Source organism: Pyxicephalus adspersus, chromosome 10 (assembly GCF_032062135.1).
Source record: "Pyxicephalus adspersus chromosome 10, UCB_Pads_2.0, whole genome shotgun sequence".
NCBI classification, from domain to species: domain Eukaryota; kingdom Metazoa; phylum Chordata; class Amphibia; order Anura; family Pyxicephalidae; genus Pyxicephalus; species Pyxicephalus adspersus.
This window is the reverse complement of record NC_092867.1, coordinates 43,610,344-43,632,118: the sequence shown is the minus strand read 5'-3', so window position 1 is coordinate 43,632,118 and position 21,775 is coordinate 43,610,344. Positions and strand designations below refer to the sequence as shown.

Below are 21,775 nucleotides of genomic sequence, written 5' to 3'. Positions count from 1 at the left end.
ACAGTGTATAACATTTGTTGGACAGACAATAGGAGGAAGGAAAAGTGTGTGGCATTACCATTGACCTGTTAATATTTAATATTACTGTCTAGTCATAGATTCCCAAGGAGAGGAAGCCAATCCCCCAGTGATAAGGTTAGAAAATACCACTAGAGTGGTTGCCAAGCCAATAGTACATAAGAGAAAAAGTGGAAAGATAGCAGCTCTTTATGATAGAAAATAAGTCTAGCATGACATAAAACCTTTTATTTCAATTACTAAAACATATACTTCTTGGAAACATAATTGGTAAAACAGGCCATGAAATTAACCATGTTATTATAAAATAATCTCACTAAAGAGTCCAAGATGTGGGTCAGTACTGTACTTATGGTCTCTCCCGACGCGTTTCGCCCTAAACGGGCTTCCTCAGAGGCTTGCCGAGACCTTGAAATTACATTAATGATAATATAGAATAGAATTTCCACAGTATCCTTACAATTTTGACAATTTTAAAATAAGCAGATTCATCTAAATAGTCTTGACTTACTTGATATATATACACGAGAGGAAAGTGGAAGAAAACATTCAACCCAGAAAATGTCACAAAAAGGAGGAAATTACTCGATTGGAGATTCTACAATTTCTACAAGTTGAGAGTATTTTATGGTTAAACATTGCCTTGGCCTCTTTTACCAATTATGTTTCTAGGAAGTATATGTTTTAGTAATTGAAATAAAAGGTTTTATGTCATGCTAGACTTATTTTCTGCCATAAGGAACTGCTATATTTCCACTTTTTCTCCTAGTCATAGATTGTTTGACTTTGTTTCATAATCCAATATTATCACACTAGATAGAGACCTAAAAAATGGCTACATTGTTAGTGGACCGTTTTAATGTATGGTAATAATGGTGTGTTTGGCTAACAAAATGAATTGAACATTGTATGGGTTTAATCTATGGTGACAGTAGTTACTTTTTCTTTTATTTCTATGCTACACAATCAGTCCCAATAGAAATTGTAATGCCAGGATGGCAGTTTATGCAATAATATGGCACTTAAAATTTTCTTAGCCTCTAGAGAGAGATTGTGGTTCCCAATTTAAATGAATGAGCTTTGCTACACTTTGCTTTGTGACTTATAATTAATTGTAAACTTTCTTGCAATAATGCAGTCATTCTTGCCTGTTCTCGGTCTGAGACTCGTGACGACTCATTTACATTTGCTGTAAAAGTAAAATTGATGATATTCCACTGGGTAGCAGCAGTCGTAGAGCTCCTTGGTAAAACCAAGTGGAAACACTAATGAAAAAGCAGTCAATCAGAAGTTTTACATATATTTGAGGCAGTAAAACTTTACCAGTTCACTAAATGGCTGCCCTGAAGTATTATGTGGTCCATCGAAACAGAAAACAAACGTTTCTGACACATTTATCAAAATGCTGAATATAGGGCTTTATTTATAAAACAGGGAAACTGACATTCCCTCATATGAATCTTCCAGGTCATGTGTTTTAATGGCAGTAATTAAATCCCACCAGGAAATGTCAGATTCCCTGTTTTATAGATGAAGCCCATAAAGTTTTATGTCAAGAATTTATAAAGGACAAGCATAGTTTTTACATGCTTTTAATTTAATGTAATTTTCTTAATAAACATGGTTATCAGATCATCCAAGGCATAGATATATATGGGAGTAAATACATGCTTTGCTTTACTAAAAACACAGACATACCATGCAACTAGGATATTGGTAAATATGATTTCTTCCAAGCAGCCACTTGTCTATGTATTCTGCTGCTCCACCCGTGCAGTTTGGGTATTGGCCATAGTTGCCCATTCCACCAGGACCCAGGTAACCACTGTAGAGTGATATAATCAGATTATTATATATCATGCATGTACCCAATATAAAGACTTTTTTTGCATCTTTATGTATGGAACAAGTATGCTTAAACAACACAGGAAAGTACATTCTCTTCCTATAGGCTACCTGGAATTTAAAAAATCCTGGCACCGAAGGACAAAAAAGAGAAGCCATGTTTAAAAAACCTGAGTACAACCTATGATTCAATAGCTTGTAGAACCACCTTAAGCAGGAATAACTTGAAGTAATCATTTTCTGTATGACTTATTAGTCTCTCCTATCATTATCAAGGAATTAAGCCAACGGTGCTTCAGTTCATTGAGGTTTGCAGGCCATCATTATGCACATCTGTCTTAGGGTCCTGCCACAGCATTTCAATGGAGCTGTGGTCAAGATTCAAGTCAAGTGGTCAAGTCAATTTGACTGGGTCATTGAGGCACCTTGGTTCTTTTCAGTTTCACACATTCTATTGCAGATTTGATTGTGTGCTTAGGATCATTGTCCTCTTGAGTTACCCTCAAGGCCTCACATTTAACTCTAGAGTACTTTGGTACACATGAGTTCATGGCTGACTCAATGACTGCAAGCTGCCCTGGTCCTCTCGCAGTAAAACAAGTCCAAATCCTTACCCATCCATCACTGTGATTGACAGTTTATCCATGATGCTCCCTATTTGGCTAAAACCAGGACATTGCTCCGAAAGGCTTGTTCACATGCACCTTCACAAACTTAAGCCATGGTGCCATCCTATTTTTAGAGCACGAAAGGTTTTCTCCTGGCAACCCCTCCATATAAGCTATACTTGTTCAGTCTTCTACCAATTGTATGGTCAAGAACTTTTATATTTTAAAACAATTTATTATATTAACTGAGACATAGCTATTAGGTCTTTTGCTATTTATGTAGGCTTTGCACAGTATGACCTTGGTGTTTATCTCATTCACTCCTGGGAAGATAGACAACTGTCTTGAATGTTTTCCAGTAGTGAACAATCTCATAAAATGATGGCCTTAATATTGCTTGGAAATGGCCCTATAACCCCTCATAGATTGATAGGCAGCAATAATTGCGTCTCCAAGATCATTATTGTCTGTTTTCCTTGGTATTTTGCTAACACACACCTGAATGCTTCAGACCAGCAAACTGACTATACTTGTTTCTAATATAGAGATGGCCACATTTGCTGATGATCATTTAATCAAGTGCGTCAATTGGCATCTGGCTGGTTTTTACCCTCTCAATTCCTGTGCTTTTGCATTTTGACTTTAACATGACTTGTTAAATAATGACATAGTGTAATATGTCATGTTGTGTTCATCTGAGGATGTCTTAACCTGCTAAGGACCATATGTTTTATGTATTGATATAATTTTAGGAGAGGATCTACTTTCTTCTTTGCAAGACTATTTGTAGCAAAATACAAATAAAATAATAATAATACAATAAATAAATAATAATACAATAAAAAATAGACCCCCTTGGAAAAGTATGTGGTAGGGTAATTCTATTCATAAAACATTAAATCAGACATTCAGCAACATTAAAAAAAACAGTTGATCAATAGAAAATATTGATTAAAAGTTGTGTTTTTGAGCTGTATATATACTTGCCTATATGCTGCCCTTAACATTTAAAGCAGCCCTTCATGACCTTTTAAGGATGGGGGCGGGGAGATTGAATCCTTGAAATAACTTTTAGGTCTAGGAACCCCTACTATAATTATTATATATCCACAGTACATTAGTGTGATGGTTAGTGGGAATAGTGCTTCCTAGATTGCTGACCAGTAGGAATGTCACCGTTGCCAAACAGTCATTGGGGTCAGTGGTAAGTGACCTGAGAGGCACACACTGGTTATTGTTAAAGGAACCCCTGGCTACTTCTGGAGTAACCCTAAGGGTTCCAGAGAGCCGTAGTTGCAAGAACTTGCCAAGTAAAAATATTGCCTCAATAGAAATGTGATTTGGTAAATGATTCAACCTAAAAGGACACATAGGGGGCCTGTTATTGCTGCCTAATATAAATTTACTTGGCCTTTAACATTACGAGTTACAGTGCAGCCCACTGTTCAGTTTTCCAAGTTCAGCAAATGTCTAAACATTCTGCCAATAATAAGTTTAACTTTTTCTGATGAAAATGTTTAGCTCATTCTATAGTTGTAGCGGAAATAATCTAATTATGCATACACAGTAATCATTGATAGTGCTTACGTTGGGCATCCAGGCACAGGTAGGAGGAATGTCAGACATAGAGATACGGTCTCTAGAGCTATCATGATGATCCACTCTGGCCAATAAGCGACAATATCCCTTACGGCAGCACTCCACTGATGGCTCTACACAGACAAAAGAATATATAGTCAGACAAGCACTTTGGGCCACTTCAGGGAGACTTTGCTCCAACATCAATATTTAAAGCATTTCCTCTTTCGTGCTGGTCAGCAGGATCATTCCTGGTTGTTTTCAACAACAGGCATTCTGTGCAACAAGCAATTACATGATGTTCTGCACATCCAAGCACTACTGATTGAAGGATTAAAGAGAGGAAATCCTGAGATTTGCACTTTTCTTTTAAAGGTATCGAACACTTGGGCGATTAGGAAGACAAATTACTTACGACATTAGAAACTGGTGGGTTTTTTTTAACGTCCGTATTAAAATAGAGTCAATTACAAAACAGATGAATGCAATAAATGTCTATTTTTTGCTGTTGTATTCAACATCCTACAAAAAAACTGTCACCAGCGACAGTATTAACTTATTTTTTAAAAACCTGTGCCTTGTCTATGCTAGGCAAAGCAACCAGGGTAACCTAATGGCAGACTGTAAGCAACTAGTACTTATCTTTCTTATAATAACCTGAATCCCAGATATTGTCTATGGGTTTTTATCCACAATTACTCAACATTTACCCCAAACTTTTAATTAAATTAAATTTAAAAAAAAATTGTAAAAGTAGGGTCAATCTTGGGTGAAGTTGACCCCCATTGACACTAAAAAAATCACACTGGTTTCAGGAAGCAGTACTTTACATTTACAATCTTTTGGTATTCTTGTGAGGCCCCCGTTTCTCTACACAATACTACAGTGGAACTGAACTGGATAAACTTCTGGTGATATAGTATACTTGGTTGTTTGGCTTATTAATGTAAGATATGATGATTCCCACCACAAAGATATAAGGATGGAGTGCTAACAAATCGTTGTCACACAATGGACTGCATATGGCTTTCTTTCCATTTCTAAGAAGTTTACCTGTTTACCTTATTTATTGATTTCATCAGCCACTCATTTAACAATAAGTTTGAATATCTAGGTAAAATAAGTATTTTTTTCCCAAATTTATTATACCTACCCCTTTCATAGACATAACACAGCATGTAGTTTTAGCACACTTATTTTTAGTTTTGGCACCCACTCTTTAAATGTAATGTCTACTTGTGCCCAGTTTCTTCTACAAAACTCTCTCCAAGTAACTCTCCACATGACACATGTACCCCATAATGCTTTTGGTGTATACAGATCTTTTATTAGAAATAAACGTTTATTGTGGCATCCATTCCACTGTTGTGGTTCTCCTAGATAATATGGATGACAAGCCAAGAAACCATCAAGGCAAACTGCAAAGTATTCCAGCCAAGTTATCCATGTTAGGACCTTACCTGCACAGTTTCCAGGTTCTGCTTACCAAAACAAGCATACATGACTGCTACCACAAAATAGGTGAAACCCAATCGTTGAAGGACTCCTGGTATACGTGCCCAACGCCAGGATACTGCAAACACAGATGGGTGAATGAAACCAGAGTAGGTTAGGCTACTGTCCAGCAAAATTTTCTAATATTCTTCATTGAAAATGGCAACATACCCTGTAAAAATATAATTATCCTATTGGACCCTGAGGTTGAAAGAAGGGATTGAGGTATATTTTCCCTGCACCAATATGTCTATGTGATAATTTTATGCTATGTCACTATTTCTGGCCACAAAACGACCAACCTATTAAGCCACTCCACAGACTGTGTCTCATGCCAACAAGTGCTGTCTACACTATCCAACCACACAATAACCATGCCCGGGAACTCCAAACTCAAGGCACACTCCCTGAGTGTCAAGACAGCCATTACGGGAGATAGTGCCAAAATCCACAACTCAAAACCATTTCACCAAAAATCCCTGGCCCAACTGATCTGTCTTGGACTGATGGATTCACACATTTGCCTTTTTCTTTCTTCTTGCAGTTTTTTTTTCAGCTGGGCTTACTAGCTGGCCTATGTGCAGTGCCCCAAAAACACCAACACAAATGCTGCATTTAAATACTCCAACCCCATAGTCTAATGAACACACCTACCGCAATCGACCCAAAACTATCAACATTAACTGGAAGGTCACTAGACACCTACCATCAAGAACTGCTGATGGCACCCCTGTAATCACTCTGACCCTACAACTTGAACCAAAAGGCTAACCCTGCCAACTTTCTATTCAGCATTGCAAAAGACACCCTCCTCCTCAAAGTTAACATACCAAACTCAAAAAATCATCCACTGGATGCAAGCCCTCCAGTGCCACCATATTTTTGCATATGCTGCCCACGTCTGTGCACTCACCACCTGCTGGGTCAAACTTTCAACAAGCCTAACACAATCCACCACAGTCTTTCAGGACAGGGAAAAACCACACTGATTTGCTTCCAAGTCAACATGTGAAACCTGTACCACTGGAAACAAGAATGCATCAGCAATTTTATTACATTAGTCACCCCAGGTAGCCTAGCCTATCAAAAACTAAAATAATAAACTGCAAGCATAGCATATCTAGGTGCCTCAAAAATCATATGGCAGGCCCCAGAGGAAACAGAATTTAATAACTGACTGCATGATGCCTAAGTAATCACAGTGAAACCTTACCTTCTTATTGGCCAAATTTTCTCCACAATTATACCAACAAAACAATAGAAAACCATTCAAAAACCGCTAAATTTAGAACCTGCACACCACCAGCCCCAGAAAATACACACCAAAACCTGTGGAACCTGCCACAGCAGTAAACATGGTAAAGTCAAAATTGTCTGCAAGTGCCTACAACCAGAACACGGACCATTATAGGGTTCCAAAAATGTACTCCAAACTGCCAAATCAGTCTTCAACTCTCCTGTGAACCCAATAGGTGAATCCACACCTGCCACTTCCCGCACCAACCATTCCAAAAAGGAGCTAAACTTCTCATGCAAGAACTTGAACACCCCATGTACAAAATATGACCACTGCCACATACAACGCAAATAGTTCAAACTGTCTGGTCGAACTGGTGTAAAGGGGACTCAATGTTCACCTTCGCTAACAGTGCTCCAGCCTCATAGTGAAGCAGCCAACAAATCAAACAAAGTGTAGGCAACTGCTCATAACTCCAGGTCAATCCCATCATTAATCGACCCCCACCTTCCCAGAATGGAAAGACAAATGGTGGAACAACTAAAACTTGTGGGGCTCCTTCTTGGGTACCAGCCCCAAAGGAGAGACCACTAAATTGCACTTGTGGAGAACAAAAGGGGGCACTCACCCAGCCCAACATGACCTCTTTTTTTCTGATACACCTCTGCATAATGCAGCACCAACTTCAAATTTTGCAGCACCTAGGGAAACCTTACCAAGGAACAAGGAATACCAAATCCAACAAATTCCTATTTTCCATTTGGCGTCCTCACTTCTAGCCCTACCCTGCCAGAATTGGTGCATAACTCCAAGCCCATTTCCACAGCTAGAACACCCGTGTTTAAAGTGACATCATCGAAATTTGCAGGTCCCCAAAACACCATCCTTCCTCAAAAGAAACTATCCACCTGCATGCACAGGTGTCATTAGACACATGCACAGCTCTGTGTCCTTATGATCCCAATGCAACGAGGAGCACAACCCCAGCACCTTACGCTGCCAGAACTGTTCATCAAACTGCAGTCCAGGGAGGCCCCCATATACCTCCCGATTAGAATTAAAATTAAAAAAAATGTTCTGGCTCCTTCTATACTTTTGTCCCTCTTTGGGCTTAAATCCTAAATGTCTACAACATTGCCTGTGTAATGCATGCTGTATTCTCCTCTGTAAGCACTGTGTGGCATGGGACATTGCAACAGAACATTTGTTGTTGTCATTGTCACCCTATAACAGTGCCTGAACAAGGACATTCATGAAAATTACCAGGTATTAATTAAAGCTGCAACTTTAAAATATACTTTTAAATTTACATTAGCATGTAAAAGTTTTACATGAGATTATAGTAAAAAGGTTTGATGCAGAGCTATTACTGAGAGGTAAAGTAAGCTGCCATTGCTGAGCTCATTGTATAGAATAGAGTGATAGAGTGATATAAATCTGATATTTTGGTGTCAGTAGTTGCAGTCACACCTGAAATAATCATACAGATAACTGGGTGATAATTAGCTGAACACCTGAGCTGTATTCTCATTCTGTTATTTGCAACCCCTATTTAATGTACAGCACTGCTTAATATGTTGTGCCTATATAAATACTGTTTATTATTATTATTATTATAAATATTATTATTATTAGTATTATTAATAATAATAATAATAATATTAATATTACTGTGGAAAAGGTTGAGTATGCCAATGACTCCACAAGCTGGTATTGCCCCCAAATGTTTGCAGTGATTCATGATGATAAAAAGTAAGGAAAATAATTTCCCCCTTCTTCATAACTAGGCCCCATAATTGTCTAAATCTATTACCCCCTGCTCTGTATATACCACAATGATTTCAGCACAAGCCTATATATCTTACATATGCTTCATCTAAAGAACTGTAAAGGATTTGTGTCATACTGGCAACATGCTTTTAAGATCTTGCACATTAAAGTGCAGTGGTCATTATTACAAGCAGAGTGAATTCTAGATTAATCAAAGTGCTCCATAGCACCTTGTTATTTTAATAAGTGTGCAAGTATTCCCTTTAGTGCTGCCATTAATGGATTACTGTTCTGTCTTTAATTCATCCCTTTCATGTTCCAGATCCTCTTCATGTCTATGGCCCATATGACTGACTTCTGTGGGGCTTTGCATCCTTTCCCACTGATGTATGCTTTTAATTAATCAATGAGATATAGTACTCCTAAAAAAAATCTCTTGGTGCAATGTGTAAAGGGATTTCATTGTCTTTACTTCTTGCAGACCTGTGCATCTCTTAAGCAAATGTCAGTTCAGTTTATCTACTTTTGCTGAACGTAAATGAAGATAAATTCATTGGGTTTAGATTTTTAGATATAAATGCCATGTTTAGTTACTAGAACACCCAAAATGTAGTTCCTAGTGCAACTATTCCCTTATTTAAAGGGAATATCCACCTTTAGGAACCAAATCCATCTTTCCCTCCTATTTCCTTACTCATGTATTTTTCTAGTCTGATACATAGACCTTGTTTTACAAAATACTGTATCATAAAAAGCAAAAACTTTTTTCGATCTTTGAACATGGGACTTTATTGGCTTACATAAAATCAAAGTTATAATAACAAATAAACAAATCTAAAGATATTTTCATTTTTACCTCCAATTAGTCTTTGAAGAAACACATCTTAATTTGTGAAACGTGTAGAGATGGTTGGACAATATTTGTACTGCAATTATTCTACTAAATATTTTGATATTAAACTGAGTCAAAGGTGCTATCAAATGTGTGAATATTTTTATTTTAATTTGCTGTCAGTATAACTTTTACTATAGGATATTGCCCTTAAAGTCCTATTAGCTTTTTATTTTACAGAGTTATCTAGGGGCATGGCAAGTATGTTTTGGCTGAAAACTTGATGTTTTAAGATTATAAAAAATAAAAAAAAATACTGTTGCTGTGAATAGGATTATACTGCCATAAATCTTTGTTGCTGCCTCTAAATTAGTATATGTGCCTGGGGTGTGTCATTTGCCGACATACTTTGTGCCAAAAATAGTTTTTCTCTTATACATCTTGGGTGTTGTTTTTTTTTTCTTAATCAGAAGAATGGGATGGAAGAGAAATACCTTAAGATAGGTCCAGGCTTGGTAAAAAATTACTGTTTATGACCAGTCTATTTTTTAGGGGGTTTTGCTTTGAGGTGATGTTAATAATAACTGAATATTTGCTAAACCAAAAAGAAAAGAAAATATATAATTATGCTGGTCAATATTTCATTTCCAAAAGGTTTTGGAGGTAACATAGTTATTTCGAGGCTTGTCTGCACTGGTGTATAGAAATTCAATTTCAGTGCATTTTTTGCTTAATTACATAAAGGAACACTCAAACATTAATGCTCCAAAGCCTAAAACAGATAGAATTTCTACAAAGCAGAGTATGAATGCGAATGTAACACTGTTTAAGAGAAAAGTGATTGTGGTAGAACTAATTATCGGTCAACAGCAAGACTGGTGAACATGAACGTTAGACCATACATTACTGACCATGCTCTTTGTAGATTTTCATCAGTAAAGAGGTTTTCAATTAACCTGAGTACTTGTCAGCATTCATCTGTAGGAACAAATCTGAATCCTGTCATGCCGATCTGATTTTAATGTTGCAGCAGTGACTTAAAAGCAAGGAGGACCAATAGTTTTATGGGACATCCATTCTTCATTTAGATTCTGTGATTTACTTGAGATACCCATTGTGTTATCTGCAGTACCCAAATGTACACAATCTAAAATAAAACCCCCGAGCCAATTTGGGATGATCATATACCTTTGACCATATAGTTTAAGTGAAGGTTACTGGGAATGCTACAGCATACAAAGACATTTTAGACTCTTTTTTATGTTCCGCACAAAGGTAGATTAATTGAAACCTAGTTTTAGAACTTTGCTACAGAAGCACAATAGTGGCCTGCAGAATGTTCTGAACTTAACCCTTATTAAAACCTTTCAAATTTATTAGTATGCCAATTTCTGGGCATATTTTTTTTTTTTGTCCAAGGTTCGTACCTCACCTCACAAATGCTCTTTTGGGTAAATAGGGAGAAATGCTTCCAAACACTATAAAATCTTGTAAACCTAGAAGAGTAAGGAATCCTAAATTTGCAAAGAAGAGTCCAACTCTTCAATATTTCCCATTGTTGTTTGAAACTGAATGCACAAAAATATCATACCCATTGATGGTACATTCGTTCTCTATGCCACATATATGGGATGAAGTTAACTAAATAGCCAGCTTCACATAGTGCCTAGCAAATGTTCCATGATATGACCCATTGAGATGAGCAAATATCCATTGGATTGATAGCATGTTAGTGCATACACAAGCCCGGACATATTCTGACCTTAAATCAGAAAATTTAATCCATTTATCATTATGTTTATGTTTTATGTAACATTGAAATTTCTTGGCACTTTGTGGTTTTACTTACCAATCTGTACTGTGCTACCTCTGCACCTCAATATGACTTATGTCTCTAAGACTCCAGGGAAGGCATTGGGGGTTGTGTTCAATAATAATTGATCGAAGAGCTGTGTAGCCCAGGAATTGGTATATTATATAATATAAGCCATCCCAAACGTTTAAGCCCAACCCACTGAATAACCCTGTGTTAATATGTCAAAGATGCAGCTACAAGAATGTATGGTCATCCACTGTGTTTCAATTGACTTCTGTGATTAACTTTAAAAATGTTTGGTAATACACATACAGTATATTGCAAGCCTTGCAATAATTCGCTAGCGTCTTGTGTCACAGGTCAATATTGTACCATTAAGAAATTGTCTGATGCTGAACTCCCAATGTAGGGCTTTAGATGCATGACAGTTTATTACACTGGATTAACAACATCAAATTATTTATATGCAATTACAGGAAAAATGCTTCCCGCAGCCATAATACCCTTGCTGTCAATATTTACTGTGATTTAATATTTGTAAGCATTTAGCAGTAAAGCACAGGGACTGTACATTGAGTGGTAGAAAGGGGGTGAGTAAAGGGTTATTTGTTTAGCCTAAAATGTTTCTTTACCCCCTATTTAAATACAAGAACTTTCATAGGTGACCTTTACATGCCTGCCATTGCCATATACAGTACATATAATCATAGCTGCTCTCCAGTGTTGGGAAAGGAGGTTAAAAGGTTTATAGCAGCTTGGTAGTCCATATATGTATTTGTCTGTGATGTTAAAGAAGCAATCTGGTTTTAAAGCAGAATGAGACATCATTGATATCTTTCTTGATCTTTAGCAATACAAACTAGCTGCAAGTTGCAACTGTTAAGCTATGTTCAGACTAGTGGTGAGGTTGTGGTGCAGTCAGCTACTGAACCCCTTCATCTGGTGATAATAAAAGTAGCAATTAAAGAATTAAGTGTAACTTATAAATATTAACTCTAGAACTACATTAAACACACTTTTTGATCCTGATGATTGACGCCTACAATTGCTAATCACTTACTTTGTAGCTCTAAATCATGTAGACACATGGTTTGTACCGTAATGCAGGATCCTGGGAAATGTAGGCTGGCATCAATTCTTCTTAGTTTGGGTATCACAAGGTCACATCTGATTTGCTATTTGAGTGTGTATTGCTTAATGGGTTAAGTTGGGCCGATAACTTCATGCATGGGGGAAATAGGTTAGCACAGAGGTTGGGGACAGGGACAGGTGGGGGACCAGAGGTGGGTTTAAAGTGATCATTTTCAGACACAGACCTAGTGAACAAATAATGCAACCATAATGGTTTTAAAATAATCTAATATACATGGTCACTAAAATAACTTGCATGTCATTAATGTATGAGGAGGGACATAGACAAGAGTGATGCTTGATTAGAGATATATATATTTGGTCTGGCTAGCTAAATGCTACCTTAAATAAAAAGCTAAGCATACAGTTAAATATTTCTGCAATTATTGCAGTCTGTATGAACCCCACAGAAAAATTAAAAAGTTCATTAAAAATTGCTACAGCTTTCAAGATAATGCAGGAAAAAGCAATAACAGAGGATAATAGGCAAATTGAAAACCGAGGGAATGTTACAGTAAATACATTATCACTAATAATATTTCTCCTCCCTCTGGTGTATTCCGGACATAGTCTCATCTCTAACAATGCCCATTAAGTGTTGGTTTCTGCAAATGAACTGTTATAACAGCTGAACTGGTGTAAATGGGTTTAAAAGCAAAGTGAAAAAAATACCTGAATCACTAAAAACTCAATAAAACCGTTTAGGTTTGGCTGGATATGGAAACTGGTACAAATTTTGCATCCAGCACATGTCTTTATAGTGATGAGATTGCCAAGACAGTGGCCACATGTTCCTCCCACAAGCATTGACTATGGCATGGGTTTTATGTTGGCTGTAGGTTCTAATATTTTACATTGTCCGCATTCTTTGTTAAGATTCCTGCTACCAAATAATAATTACTAAATTATCAACTATAAGCAGACCAACAAGAAATTAGTACATCATTAAATGTTTAATTTTTTAAATGCAAGCAGTATAGGTGAACTTGGCTTGGATTTACCTTTTACAGTTAGATTGTACAGCAAAAGTTAGACAAGGGAAGGAAGAATCGCCACAAGGAGGTAATCAGGGATGCTGTAGCATCATGATAGGGGGACACAGGAGAATGAGAAGAACTCATTAGTGTGCTAATTTTCCCCTTCCACTGGATAGAATGTGTGGAAGGGACCTGTAAGTGAAAAGCCTACAAAACATTCATAATATTTAGGTAATAACTTACATGGGCCATCTGCTGGTCCGTAGTTGATGAAGAAAACTCCAATGACCATAAGAACACATGTCCTCCATGTCAGTTTGCGTAGGAGCTGGGACCGATGGACTCCCCTTTTCATCATGGAGCTAAAGGCCAGAGCTACTGATGTACCAATGATGAAGACAAACCTGGTAGAAATATTCTTATGTACAACTGTAAAATACTGTTATCATATATCAGGACAGATACATCCACCTGTTTCGTATTAAAATAAAGGGGACCTGTACTTTATAATGTTAAAAGTACCTAATATCAGGGTTTCCATTTCAAACAATGCTTAAGAAATACATTCCAACCTATACTCACAAATGTGACTGATGAGCTAAAGTCTGATTTACAATACCTATTCTACCTAGTAAGTAGACTGATTGTCTTCTACTATACCACAAATTGCTCTCTATGGTGCATACAACTCGGTGCATGTCAGTGCTAATAGATGTAGAAAACTAGGCATGACTAAATAACTTCTAACCACTAAACACATCTGGAATGCTTCCTGAAGTCCTTGAGTAGTAACACCTGCATACAACATTGAGTATTACACTCAACCTCTTGACTGATAATGAAACTGATAATAATAATATTTTATTTAGACTTTAATTATTGTCAGATACTTGATTCCAAGTCCCAATTGTTGTACAATCTGAGCAGATCTCCCTCCATTAGCTCCCAATGTAGATATAAAGTGTTCATTTCAACACACTACATGGACATTGTCCACTGTTGGCAGCACCAGCCTTGAGAACCACCATCCTGAAAAATGCAATGCAGCTTTCACTGAAGTGCATGCATGTAGATGAAGTGGATGCCATGCTGATGCATGACGTCAACAGCACTGTTATCCAACAAGAGTAAAAAAAAAGGGTGAAAGCAAATATCCTATATTCTAAGTTACTTAGAATAAATAATACCCCAGGTATATCCTGTTCTTGTAATACAAAATGATAATACCCAATGGGCCCTTCAGACCTTAAGAGAATGTTGAAATTTCTATATTTCCCGTAATTTCACACTTACTACAGGCACATTACACAGCTTTATGGATTATGGTTACATCACAAAGACAGGCAGATGCAGAAAATAGTTGCCTGCATCAAGTAGAACAGCTCCATATCATATACATATCTGTACTAAGTACATGTCATGCAAGAAGATGTTAAATTACTCTAAATTACATAGATGTAAGCAACTTTCTAAACTGGCAGTCCTGTCCCTATAATGTGCGTCTGGATGTTAATGGATTGTAAAGTGGGTAATAATTTTCCTACCGACCCGTTCAATCAACGGCAATCACATTATTGACTTAATGCTGTTTATTGTATAACCGCAATCGCACAGAAAGGGCTGATCTCTTGTGTCATATTTGCTAGTGGTCATTAAGGGGAAACATGAAAGCTCTGCATTTTTGGCATTCCTCTGATCTAGGCCTCTAGCCCCTTCATAATCCAATGGGCTGGCAGGCTTCCCATCTCCATTTGAAGCAGAGTCCTGGGCTCCCAAGGGGTTTGGCAATGTCCATTGACTGAAGAAGGGATCATCATCATTTATAGTGCACAACCACAGTCTGACTTCTGCTCTGGAAGCCGATTTCCCTTAGTGGCAATACATATCAAGTAATAGAAGTTACTACATCTATGAAGCAATTAATGGAACCAGCTATGTACAGGTAGGTAGGAAAAATTACTTGGCTGTTTAGGTTAATCCAATTGGAATTCATTCAGTTAGGTCCAAGCAGAAAATTTTGGACTTGCTTTTAGAATATAAAAATAAAAAAATTATTTTTTTTACTATAATTGGGTAATTTATAGTACAACACAGAAACCAGGCATGCTCTGCAATACCTTAAGTTGCCTTGCCTATTTTGCAAAATTTACTTTTTACTTTTCTAACAGAAACCTTTATTTCCACACATCATTGCAGATAGTGGAGCTATGGAGTGGTGTTGTAAGTTTGTAATTTTTAGGAGAATTGGACCTTGGGTACCCATATCGTCTTGCACAATTGCTAAAATAAGGCACTATTTCATACATCCTACCTTTGCAGTCTTTGTACCACTATTGCCCTTAAACCAAATTAAAATGTATGTGTTCTCATGGAATCTTGAATCCTCATTGCCTGTATGTATCGTAAGTCTGGTACCATAGGAGCCTCAAAGATTAGCTGCAGCTACATCTTGCATGGCTGAGTTATTCTGACTGTTTCATCACTGGCCACTAATTGTAGAAAGAACCTCACTGTCCAATAGTAATTTTTGAGGCCGCAGTGGGCAGGGCAAAGAACTATGCCTGCTCCAGGATAGTTTTGCATACCAGATTATGCTGGGTTTAAATGCCTAAATTTTGGGGGAAAGTACCTGGTGGTACCTGTTGTACTTGTCCAAAGCAGGTTTATAATTGTTTACCTGTACTTTAGTTTAGTAATTTAAAAAGAATTCTGTTCTTTTCAAAAATAATATTTTGACTCATTTAGGTAAATATAATTTGAATTCACATCTGGATTTTGAATAGTAAAGTTCAGATTTGGAAAGGGAGGGGCAGGAGTGAGGACAATTAAAATGTTCATTTTAAGCATTTACATGCAACATACTGACATATGAAGTTTGTATGAACAAAAATACAAATCCTTGGACAGTCTAAAATATGTCAATGTTGTATTTAGCTGTCACCCTGGAATTCATTTTTAATGAGCCTACAAACATTACTACTTCTATATTTGAAGACTAATAATGAAAATGATAACAAGATGCAATATTCTTTCCTACACAGTCAGTGTGTAATTACTGTATGGCTACATGATATACTTCTCGATAACTAATTTCCTATAAATACTACAATTTACAGCCTTACTTATTTACAAAGCATGGATTTTTTTAAATATTCCACATTCTATATTATTAACAAAAACTGCTTACCATGGCATTACCAAATCTGCTATTGTCAGACCTGCAACAAATATAGGAATGGCCATTATACATACAAGAAGCACAGGGGGGGGGGGCGTGAGAACACTAATCATAAGCAATTTGTAATACTGCTCCTGTATTTGAAAATATGCACACATCTTGCAGGCTACAACATACAACAAACATACAACATACAATACCTCCTAATTTTACTCCAAAGCACACCCCAAGATATATTTTTAAAACAGTAAATTATGAATTTTGCCAAACACCTGAAGATATGCTTGGCATTGATTTGTAACATTCACTGCCTATGCTTAACCACATCCACTATCCACCCAGTTTCTGAATGTTTCAGATTTTTGTGGGTTTTCAATATCTCACTAGCATTCACTGTATGTATAACTCAACATATTACATATTAATTTTCAGGGATTTGCCACTAATTACTATAGTGACCTGTCATGCGTAAAGGCACTTGCAATAGATCTACATCTGAGATTACATTTTAATGTGTATTGGCCTACAATCTTGGGTAGAAGCAATGGATTGGTAAAAAATATCATTGAGGGACCATTGTACACATGCTGGATTTTTGTTCAAGATAAATATCATTGCCTTGGGTGACAATCTAGCATGTGTACATAGTGTAATTATTGTCACAGGGGAGGAGGTCACATAATACCCTGTGAATATACCTTTTAACTGGCTGTATGTGCAATTTTTAATTGTAAGATTTTCGGTATCAGGACATAATAAAGAAATCATCTGATTCTTAGCAGGGTTTACTATTAAAATGTAAAACACATAAGATTTCACTATGTATGTAACAAAAATAAACTGGAATGGAGAAGCCATGTGTGGAAAAACTACACTCCATGATTTAATAGCTTGAAAAATCATCTTTAGCAACACTTGCTGATTGATTATAGGAGTTTATTTGATGCACAGAACCTGGCTGCTACTTACCCTCCTAATTTGTATGAAAGTGGTTAGGGTGTACTTAATTTTTCACACACCCCTTCTTCATTTTGACTTAGTCTTGGTAAATAATGGCATATTATTTATGACCTAATCTAATTTTATAACCTTCTAAAGACCAGATGGTTGTTGTCCTCATATGTAAATCCTTGAATTGAAAGTGGGTGCACTTTCTTTTTCTCATGGCTGGACACTTAAGCTTTGCCCTATTTAAGCAAACTGACTTTGTCTATTTATTTAAGAGTAGACTACAAAAGTTTATTGGTTTCAGTAAGGGCATGAGTTAGAATGAATTCAGGGGTCAAGCCATAAAGGGCTTTTATGCTTCACATTTTCACTGAACACCAAAACTGTTTTGACTTCAACAATAAGGTGTAGAGCAAAGTATTTTACTGCTTATTTTAAAATCAGAGCTTATCCAATGTTTCAAATCCAGCAAATAAGATGCACTGTCTGACATCCTGAATCCTGATAGGTATACGACTGTTTATGTAAATCATGAAAATTTGCAACAGCACTTTCATGAAAAGTTTATCATATTTCAAAACTATAATCTACTGAAAGCAGCTAATTGTTTCCCTCTAGTAATATTTCAAATTATACATGCAAAGTGATTTATTAAGGAGAGCTGCAGATTGCATATTGTTAAGCCTTGAGGATTTCAGTTAGGAACAACAACAAGAGCTATCTCTGGAATCTGAGAATGATATACAGTATACTTTTTAAAACTTTGCTCATTTATCTTACCAGCTTGTTGGGGGAATGCAAGTGTTAAACAAATAAATTTTAGATCAAGAAAATAATGGCCCTTAGTGCAGCAAGAAAATACATTTAGCAATCTCAAGCTTATTTCAAGATCAATATGGTCCTGCTGATTTGTCAAAGTGGCTTTTATGAAGTTAGGACACAGAGTTCATTGTTAAATACCCCTACCTACTAAGTTGATGGTGGTCCATAATAATTTCTTTTCTTTTATGGATCAATAAGAAGATTACTGATTTGCTTAAAAGGTTCTTAGTTGTGGGGCTGTGGTGCTTTTTTTATGGGACATCTTGCTTACCGTTCCAAGGAGCGTGCTCGAAAAACCAATATCCTCCTCCTCCATAGTTGCAAAACACCATTATAGTCAGAGAGAAGCTGAAAATAAATGAAACAATATTAAGGAAATTATTCTGACAAGTCATTATATTTATATGTAACTATTGCTCAAAACGGTATATTTAGGATTCCTCAAAACATAAGATAGAGAAGATGAACAATAATTCATTCTTGTGTAATTCAACAGAGGTTGCGGAAGGAGATGCATGCTGCTGGCACACTGCTTGGACTGATATAGGCATCATTGTGAGATCTTCTAAATTGTCCAGAAGAAGCAGACTCTGTTTTCCACAAAACCCATCGACAATTTGTAAACCATTCCCTGGTATTTGCACAGGAGATATTGCCTACTTTGTATGCTTTTATATGTTTAAAGATTGTTGATGTTTGCTTCATAATGAAATAAAGGTATTTATGTACAATATTTTTTTCTGGAGTTGAATTGGCCTGAACAGTCCCAAAAACTGCGTGTTCTCTCCAAATGTTTCCAAAAATTGGGGATGTGGCCTATTAGTAATTCAAATAGAGGAATCTTCATATCCTTGTAATTGGCATGCATTGGTACTGATAGAGTTGTAAGTGGTCAGAAGCTTACCTTCTTCATCATTCTATTTTACCACTAGTTCTCTGTATGGTTCAGTGTTCTTATTCACCCAACATTCTCAATACCCCATTAAACTCAAATTAAACTCAAACCTAAATTCAACACACCTTCTCCAACTTCGCCTACTATTAGTTATTTCATATTTCTACAAAATCCTTTCTCCTTCATCTCTTTTTTTCCCAAGCTCATAGACAAAATTTTCATAGACACCAGCTATCTATGGCTTCAACAAATACATGATGTAATTTGGTATTTGGATCGTCCCTGTTAAGATATACTGTGCATAAATCCAACCTTCCTACCATATTCCCGTTTGCTTATTTTTGTGTTTCTGGGGCACAATGTACAGGGGAATATTCCTAGAATAAGAACAAGACAGCACTAAAAACATAGGAGAGGGTATGTCTTGCTGTAGCCCAGAGGTCCGCAAATTTTTTTGGCCACTAGGCCATTTATGGGGTGGGCAGGAGCACACTAGGCCGGACTCTCTATGCCCCGCCCTAACTGCTCTGCCCCCCACTAGGAACACCCCCTTAAGGGAAATCCCTCTCCTCCATATGCATTGCAGAGGAGATGGATCTCCCTTCAGAATGTGGTTCCCTATTTTCCACATGCGGCTCCGTATCTGGCCTAAAGGCCAGAGTTTGCCGACCTCTGCTGTAGCCCCTAAAGCCTGCCATGAAATATTTTATTAAGATTCTATCACTTCTATTTCAGACACACATTAATGTCACAACCTAAAATCAACTAGTTTACCCCAAAGACATATTTACAGGTCAAATACGTAATTAATTAAAAACAAAAAAAACTTTGTAAGACTTGTATCTCACAGGTAGATCTTTTTTCTTAGATCAATAGAAGAAAATGTGTCTACTAGTTCACAAATAAGTCAGTAACCATCCTATAAACCATGCCAATCCCACAATCCCACATGCTAAAACTCCACATTCTTTCCAACCATATTAAACAGATGTTGGCAATAGAAAGAAGCGTTAGGATCTCATATACATGTCTGGTGGGAATGCTATCTAATTCTGCCTTTACCAAGAGATAGGAATCATAATCTCAGAAATCTTAGGTCAGGCAATGTTTTACTGCATGCAATGGATAGAAATTTGAGGAAATTTAGGACCTTATTACCATTGTATCTTACAAATGCATGAAAAAAACTAATATTAATACATCCGAAATCCACATCTTCCCAACCCAACTTTTTTGAAATTGGCTAAACAAGGTAGGCTCTATGTTCCATAAGCAACAGGGAAGAGCAATTTTAGTGGACAATATCCCAATATTCCAACAGATTTGATAGTTGGAAGTAATCAAAAGCTGCCAACTATTTTTATTATGTTTCATATTCTGGAATTTAGAACCTTAACACCTAATCTTTGCCCTTTGTTTAATGTTATGCCTATACGTTAGGGTCTCGATCCAACAACTGGATTTTTGTAGTTCTTTCTTTCTTGAAAGCTTACTCCAACTGCAAGTGTCCTATTACAAGCATGTTCTACATTCATAAACAAGAAACCTAGCAGAGTTTCTTACTCTATCATACTGTCAAAAACAAAGGAAAACTCTTTTGACTCAAAATACTTTGATTAGTGTCATATTTGTAAACTGTTTGAACATAATCAGGCCTGACTTTGTCCACACTTGCAGAAGTTAGAGGTGGTAGATATGTCATTATGTCACCCTAATGCTTGGTGGGATTAGGCCATATCAAAAATGTGATGATGTGTAATTGATAGGGAAGAAAGTTTGATCATCCCAATCTAGTCCCGAGTGCCACCTACACTTCTATATTGCTATCATTCTCAGTCTGGTATTTTCTTAAGCACTTTTCCAACCAATTCTCTGATATTGTTTGGTCATGGTTACTTAAAATATTAAATATAGATTGCATAAAGAACTATTCCGTAGCAATTTTCAAGGAATGTGCTCTTATCTTTAATACTGTTAAGCATCAAAGACATCTTAAAGCCAACTGGAAGTGCATTATGGTACAAGATTCTTAAGATGCCAAGATGATAACAGCTCTACAATATTAAAATTACACAATTACATAAGATTTTACTGATCAGCAGCAGAATGGTTAAATGAGAGAAATGCACAAATGGGAAAGAAACAAATCAAGATTTCATTCTCTAATTATTTTCTGTCATAAAACAATCCACTTACCCCAATGAGCTTTAAAAAGCTGCTGTACATAATGAAATGGATTCCGAATTTACGACGGTCTGAAAAGTGCCTTATATCCTTGCCTAGTCACTGTAATTGCAATACTTTAGGTTTTTTTTGCACTTTCCATGTTTCAGTAACAGGTTTACAGTTAGTTGTAGTAGTTGGTATTGATACAAGAACAGCAGTTGTGTGTTTTGGAGAGTGCAGATAAGGACCTAAAGAGGAGGAAGAAGTAAGCAGGAGAACAATGTGCAGAACAGATACAAAGTCATATATAAAATATAGTTCCTGAGGGCATGTCCTTTCCCCAAACCCAAGTGAAGGTGCCATTTTCTGTAGGACACACTTAAGTGCAATAGAATGGTTTAGTAGGAAAAGAGGAGAAGCCTAGTAGGGAAGCTTGACACCTACTTTGATTTAAACATTA

At 36.7% G+C, this 21,775-nt stretch overlaps 1 protein-coding gene across 2 annotated transcripts in view; it reads right to left on the bottom strand.

Annotated features, from left to right (window-relative positions):
• Positions 1 to 21,775, bottom strand: part of LOC140339683 (heparan-alpha-glucosaminide N-acetyltransferase-like) — a 143,469-nt gene that overhangs the window by 62,519 nt on the left and 59,175 nt on the right. For both annotated transcript variants that reach the window (XM_072424480.1, XM_072424481.1), the window contains exons 8-13: positions 18,526 to 18,602; positions 16,494 to 16,524; positions 13,550 to 13,710; positions 5,510 to 5,622; positions 4,059 to 4,183; positions 1,717 to 1,843 (exon numbers count right to left, since the gene is read on the bottom strand). In XM_072424480.1, the coding sequence (XP_072280581.1) occupies positions 1,717 to 1,843; positions 4,059 to 4,183; positions 5,510 to 5,622; positions 13,550 to 13,710; positions 16,494 to 16,524; positions 18,526 to 18,602 (634 nt within the window). The remainder of the gene's footprint in view (positions 1 to 1,716; positions 1,844 to 4,058; positions 4,184 to 5,509; positions 5,623 to 13,549; positions 13,711 to 16,493; positions 16,525 to 18,525; positions 18,603 to 21,775) is intronic.